The 7,449-nt window shown below is 32.0% G+C and overlaps 1 protein-coding gene across 1 annotated transcript in view; it reads left to right on the top strand.

Annotated features, from left to right (window-relative positions):
- The first annotated feature begins 4,797 nt into the window (after positions 1-4,797).
- The window catches only part of LOC129980539 (glutathione S-transferase 1-like), a 46,413-nt gene continuing 43,761 nt past the window's right edge, over positions 4,798-7,449 (top strand). Inside the window, exon 1 of the mRNA XM_056090879.1 lies at positions 4,798-4,944. Coding sequence (XP_055946854.1) covers positions 4,863-4,944 — 82 coding nt within the window. The 5' untranslated portion in view covers positions 4,798-4,862. The remainder of the gene's footprint in view (positions 4,945-7,449) is intronic.

The raw sequence follows: 7,449 nt of genomic DNA, 5'->3' as shown, positions 1-7,449 counted from the left end.
TGCATATGTATTAAAAATAATATAATCAACTATCATAAATTTCAAAATGTCAATTTAATTTATTATGGCACAATGTAGTAAAAAAAATGGCCATTATTGTTAGTTATTTCTTCCCATTTGAAAAAAGTGTTACAATCATCAAAAATTCGACCGCGGGATGTCGAAGGCTTGAATACCATTTCTGGAATTATGTGGACGCACCCAGAAACGGAAGGAGCAAGAAGAGTGAATTTACACCAAAATTCCAGGCACCGAAACTTTCATTTTAACCACGAGCATTTTAAGAAGCTGGGTCACGAGCTCTCGAAACGTTCTACTGCATTCCAGACCCATAAAATACTGAAGCAACTGAGAGCCATTTGAAATTAATTTCCCTGAGAGCGAGTATTTCTCGAGGCTGTGTTCCGTCGCTCGGGACCTTTTGTTGTTTTTCGCCAGCATTTTTCACCGATTCTTCTTGCTTTTTCGCCTTGAACTTGGCTGCTGTCTCGCTCCACAGCACGCGCAGGTGATTCACACGCGGAAGGTGGGGTCCTCCGCCAAGTGCCATTAGGAGTGTGCAAAAGCGTGCTGGAATGCCTTTGCTTTGATTCAACATGAGCAATCGCTCTCTTCCTGATCTGCTGGAATTTTCATATTTTCTACACTTACGTGTTCTGGCAATATTTTGTTACAATGTTTCAAAATAAATTATCGGTTAATAGGTTGATTCAACACAAATTTTGATTACGTGCGACAGGAACCAACTGGTAGCCAACAATAAGTCCTTTCTAACTCAATTATGAAAATGGGCTTGTTTTTATTAATTCATTTTACTATAATACCAAATAAGTAGGGACATAAAAACACTGTTTTGCTCCCAGTTTAAGAGGAATAATGATCTGAAAAAGCTATATTTTCCTCTCAGAAAAATTTTGATCTCTGTCTGGATGATTAATGTATAACAATAAAAAGGAAGGTAAAAACTAATGACAGCGCACTGAGCAGATTTTTTTTTTGTGTGTGTGTAGAATTAAAAGGAAAAAAATTGTAAAAGTGCCACTTTTTAAAAATATTTTCTATCATTATGAGGCATACTGCTCAAGTCCGAATACTACAAAGAGATATTCGCGGTAAAATCCTGCCCCAAAAAATATTTTTCATTATTTTCAGATTAAAACTATAATAGTTGATTTTCAAGTTACTTGTATTAGTAAATACACTTTAATAATTCATGTACGCAATGTTTAAAACTTGTCCATTTCTTCCAGAATCATTTTGAGAATTTTATTCGGCTCTCCAGAGATTCATGATGCAATTTTCAGTTCCAGAGAGAAACACCAACCGATGCTAGAGATTCGATATTCCAAAGCTGTCCTAGTTCACTAATTTTTTTCGTGTTTCGTTCAATTCATTAAAATCTTTTTACGTTCTACTTGAGATAATTAAAAAGAATTTGGTACTCTTATGAAATCTGCCAACCGGTCACCATACTTTTGCAACAAACTCTCTTGGTCGTTCCTCTTTAAAGGTCGCCTGTTCTTCTAAGTACTTATAATATATCCGAATGAACATTCAAGTGAAATTCTCTCAGAATTCGGATACTTTTTTATACTATCCACTTTATTTTATAAAACCTTTAGTTTTTCATCATTTTATTTTTCGATTTTGAACTAATCCGTACAGAGCCAGTCTACTAAATTTCATTTTCATTTTCAGCAGCACGAAAAAGTTAAAACCATTCTTAGTAATGTGACCTCAAATTATGACAGCAAAATATTTCTTATTATTGCATAATCGTGCAATTTAGCCCACGAAATAAATATACAATTATTCTTGCAGATTAAATACCATAAAACATTTAAATAAGGTTGATGGATTTAAGGCAATAAGTTTTTTTACTCTTAAGGATAATATTAATAAATATATTAAATGTAAAAGGTTTATATCATAGTCTCTATAATCTAAAGGAAAAAACGAAGTCGTATATTAAAACAATTTTCATAGAATTGCAAGTAAGCCTAATTTAACAGAAAAATCCCCTCTCACTTCAATACCTGTCATAAAGGTCGCCTGAATATCATTATTAATAAAATTGCGAACGATATGAAAGAAATGTTATCTTTGAAATTGGCGCATTATCCTTACAATCATAAGTTTAAAAAAACATTTGACAAATACTGATAAATATTAGAAAAAGTTTGTGCAATATAAATTAGAGTTAAAATGGTTTAAAAATAACTTTTTTAAAATGTTGAATTTTTTTATTATATTAAAATCTATTTAAATTAACATTTAATTTGAAACAAAGCTCTGACCTTCTTTAGCATGTAAATTTGATTTATTTCAATCCATTAGTTCATAAAACCACAAAAAGTATTATTTGAATGTTAAAATAAAACCTAAATATAAGAAAAAAGTACGTCCACTTACAATTTTTTTTTTTTTTTTTTTCATTTTAGGACAGAAATGATTTATTATCGTATTTAATTGGGAATGGACGCAGCAGTTATTCGGTTATGATAGAATACACTTTTTATTAACATTCGCCTCTTTTGAAATTTGCATTTTTCGCCGATTTTTTTACCACCTGTGAGCTGTTTCTTTCTTATCACATAAAGTAATCTGAGACGAAATATTTTGATTTGCAAGGAGTGATAACAAGAAGCGCTCTTTCGATTTGGAATTAGATTTCGTGAAATAATTGGATTAAAAAGGATGCGCCCCCCCCAAAGGAGAGGTTTTTATTTCTAATTAATTGTATTTGACGATCAGCTAGTTCACCAGAAATATTGTTTGTTTTTAATTTTAATGAAATTTATATTGTATAACCTGTAGTTTATAATTTTCTTAACAAAGAATTTTTAAACATCAAATCGTTTGTTTGTTTGTTTGTTTCTTATGGCACTTGTCACTGACAAGCCCGCTGTTACGAAGACAGCGATTTAAGCCTGAGGGGGACGTCTCTTATTTTTAATAGCAGCGCCAACTAGGGCCAAGAGTGCGACTTTGCCACTCACGCATCATTCATTCGCTTGCACAACCCCTTTTTACAGGAGGGCATATTCACACATCTCACAGATAGAACAACAGAAGAACAACCATGCCCAAACCGGGACTCGAACCCGAGACGCCCAGATCACGGGGAAGACGCGCTACCCCTATGCCAGGACGCCGGCACATCAAATCGTGATAGACATTAAAGGTTGTATAATTTAATAGCCTTATACATGTTTCATTTATTACGTACATGAACCATATTGAAATCAAACTTACGACATCATCATGCTATTAAAAACGTAAATATTGAGCAATATGACATCTAATCGTTGTCCTTTCCCCTCTGTCTTTCTCAGTAGTGTAATGACAGGGGAGTCTCCCTTCCCCGATCTGCAATAAAATATACGGAGTGACAATCGTCATATCAGGATGGTAGTAGGAACCAAGGGTGAGTCCAGTGACTGCACAATCCTTCCGGTATTAGACGCGCCCCATCATCGGAATGAAGATTCGCATTATCATTTTCTCCAACTGAGAAACAAGAATCAACCAGAAATTTCCCATCCCCATATTTGGTTTGCTTCCCCGGAGAAGACCGCAGTCATTTCTTTATCCCTCACATAAACTGTGCAGATAAACAGAATCCTTCATCTTTAGCTTTCAAAAACGGAAGAAAATCATGCAACTTTATATTTGACAATTTAATGTAAACTGTTTTAATTTTATTGCCATAATATATAGAATTGTTGAAAGTTATGAAAAAAATATTTTTAAAAATTAGGGAACTGCACAACTACATTATTCACATTAAAAAGATTTTTAAGATTTTAAGATGGTATAAAAGTAATTTTTGTGCAATAATATTTTCGGTAGTTATCAAGGAAAAGATTCCAAAATTTAGCTTAATTTTCAATTAATGAAAATTTAAAAAAATCTTAACAATACGCACATTTCTCCTCCTCCAAAGTATATTTGTGCCAAATTTGGAACTCAAAGCCAAATCAAAAAATCTGAGTTTTAGAGAGAGAACAGACAAGTATTCACATTCTCATTTATTCTTTGCAGCGATTCAGTTGAGGAGTTCGTCAATAAAACATTTTAAGCAAGTGACAGAAAATGATCACTGCCCGGGAGAACGTGCCCAGTTTTTTATTTCAGAGAGGATTTTTTTCTTTTTTTCTATCGGCTTTATCGAATAGAAAAATTAATCAATTGCGTATATTAGTTCGATAACCTTTAGTTATTTTTCAGCAGGATTCCTAATTTCCTGTACTTAGAAATGCATACCTTTATTGTCAGAAATTCGAACAAAGTGCTAATTTGCAGAATGTAGTCTGAATCGATTGTCATGCCACCTGACACATGTTGAGACGTGCCGATGTCTAACGGGGCAAAACAAGATAGTTGCAGAACAGATCCCAGACAAGGTCCAATTATGTTTGCAGGTTGACAGAACGCACCTACTTTATGTTGTTTTTAGATTCGAACATTTTTAGGAAATGTAAGGAAATGTCATTGAAACTCTTACGGAAATGTTTAGGAAATGTCATTGAAACTCTTACGCAGTTGATGATACAAATCAAAAGAATTGTTTCATTTTTTATTGCAAGTTCATGAAACAAACATTAAAATTCCTTCACATTGAGAAAGTGATCATAATTCCACGAATGACTATTGATGTGAATAAAGTCGATAATGATGAAATTTTTTTGCTGTCCTTTCCTTCTCACAGATTATCAGCCGCTGCAAGAAAGGATCATTTTTGGCCGCTTCACTGCAGAGGTTCATAAGTGATACCTAACGAATTGACCAGGGACAAAAATATCGAGCTTGATAATATATCCGAACTTCTTCCGAAGGACGCGAAAGCGGGAAGGAGTAGAATGATTTCTGCAATCGTGGGTAAGAGTGCGAAATATTGTGAACCACTGACGTTCGTCTTGGAAAAAGAAAGGATCTTCCCAGGTATATTCTTTCATCGTTTATCGTACAATAAAAAAAGTATAAATAGGCCGTCTAAATATTGCAAAAAAACCAAATTTCATGATTTTTCAAAAGTTTTTTCCGGAAGCTAAATTTCATGAGTCTAAACCTATTCGTTTCGAAATAATTTGTTAACAAAATTTTAATTTTCTAATGTTGAAATGAAATTTTAAACTTATAATCATATTTTAAAAATTAATATAGTTAATGATCTCAACTTTTTTGTTTTGAAAATATGAAATATTGTTCTCCTTTTGCACGCATAGGTGCAATTAAAAATATTTTTTAATAAGCGAAAAAAATTTTAAAATTAGAGTTTAAAAATTTTTAAACGGTAACAAATTTAAATTTGGGCATAAATTGAAGGTCAAAGTCATTTTAAGGAGGTATGCAAAGTTTCAGCACATTTTTATGAGTATATTTTCTGTTACATTAAATTTTCTGTTTTGCCTCTAAAACAAAAATCCCTAGGGGCGCATCCGCCAATTTCTAAATATCGATAGCATTTTATTTGGCGTTCAAATGCAATTGATCACGCATTTCATGAATAAAGTATCATTTTCCACGTTCATGATCACTGCTTTGAAATGTAGAAGATAACCTTTTTTATTCGTCTTCTCATATAATGCCATTTACAGAATGTAAGGAATGAGAATTTTATTTCCTCATAAATATCTTGTAAGATTGAAACTATTTAACTATTTATAAGCATGCTGACCAAATTATTTCTCCTTATAATCAATGCACAGCGAACTCCGTATTCTGCGACAAGAAAAGTACTATTTGTGTTTGTTTAAATTGACTTATGTTTGTTTATGTATTATTAAGTATTTCTTACAAAAGTTGCACATTTCATAAACTTAATCTGCCGTAGTTCTACTTATTATAATATTGTATATAATCATAAATGGAATAAAATATTTAGACTTCAAAACATTAAGATAAAGCAGTATTAATTTTTGGATTCAAAATACATCTCACATTTATTCTCTATGCATGCAAAAATGAAGAATTTCAAATAATTTTAATGAGTCACGAAATATTGTTTAATATTTTTATTTATCAATATTTTTGTAAGTTTAGCATACCGCAGTGTTAGTTACGCATTTAAATGAAAGGTGAAAGCAGATCAAATAAAATTTTAACACTCCATTTCAGACTACTTGAGAGTCGAAATGAATAAACTTCTTGGAACATGCACTACTCATTTTAAGTTTCTAAGATCGAGTGGTGTATCATTTCGTATCTATTTGTGAATGGTGAACAGTGATGATAAAAATAGCCTATATGGTAACGAAAGGCAAAAATAAAGCGCAAAAAGAATAAAAAATCTGTTAATTTCTTCTCTCCCTCTGCTGGCAAGATATGAATTTTATCTTTAAAATAAATGTTTCTTCTAAACAATAAAAAAGATATGCAATTTTATTTCTACCGTTCATGCGACAAAACTTTCCATTTTGGTCTTTCGATATAAAGATGATTCAAGCTCAGGTGCAATTTAAACAAAATTTTCAATGTTATTGAATATTTGTTTGCGGAAAAGACACAAGCATCTCTCAGAAATTTTCACAATCAACATTTTATCATACCTGAAGTAGCAACAGATTTTAACAAGTAGGTTACATCTTATCAGATATTTTTAAAATATCACACACACACAAAAAAAACTGATATCGATGTCCAGTACCAATCATATATAAACCTTATGCATCTAAATATGGAAACAAGCCCTTGAAAATAAATGTCAAATAATTCTCGGTATAATTACAGTATAGTAACTAAAATGCGTACTCTGATTTTTCCACGTGGAATCTATTCGTAGCATTAGAAAAGGTTAAAAATTCTGCAGGAAATTTCAAAATTTGTACAATTTTAAACATGCAGACAATTTCGCACGAACATTTCAAGTACAATAAGAAAGCAGCAGAATGAAGTGGGGCCGCTATTTTTTTTCCCGCGACTGTACATTTGCTTGGTGTACACTATTCATTTAACGAAGGTTTTAAAAAAAATGTACAACTTTTTTTTTCACTTTGTCTTTGACTTTAAATCTTTAAACTTAAATCAAATCGCTTGATTTTTATTTTAGAATAATGATAGAGCAATTATTTTAACTAGCATGAATGAATGAATTAGTTTCATGTGCCGCCATCTTTTGAGGTATGTGGAATCTGCGACTAATATTCTCGGACGTGATCGGATCGTACATAACGTAACTCGTCTTGCTAAAAAATAAAACAGGGAAAACGACACATTGGATGCCTAAATACCTATAGTGTATTTACATCGATTCTTCTTTTTTTAAGATCCTCTTGTCTGTTATTTACAAAAGAAAATGTCCTTTACACTTTTAATTGTAATTTTAAATTTTTATTATTGGAAACTGGATTGAAATAGAGTTGAAGAAAGCATCTCATTTTCCGAACTCTTTAAAATTTAGATTTCAGTAAAAACTCTCAGCGTCATCGATCCGGAACGAAAGACAAG

The sequence above is a fragment of the Argiope bruennichi genome, chromosome 8, assembly GCF_947563725.1.
Source record: "Argiope bruennichi chromosome 8, qqArgBrue1.1, whole genome shotgun sequence".
NCBI classification, from domain to species: domain Eukaryota; kingdom Metazoa; phylum Arthropoda; class Arachnida; order Araneae; family Araneidae; genus Argiope; species Argiope bruennichi.
The sequence above is the reverse complement of the archived record's forward strand: the minus strand, read 5'-3'. Positions and strand labels throughout refer to the sequence as shown.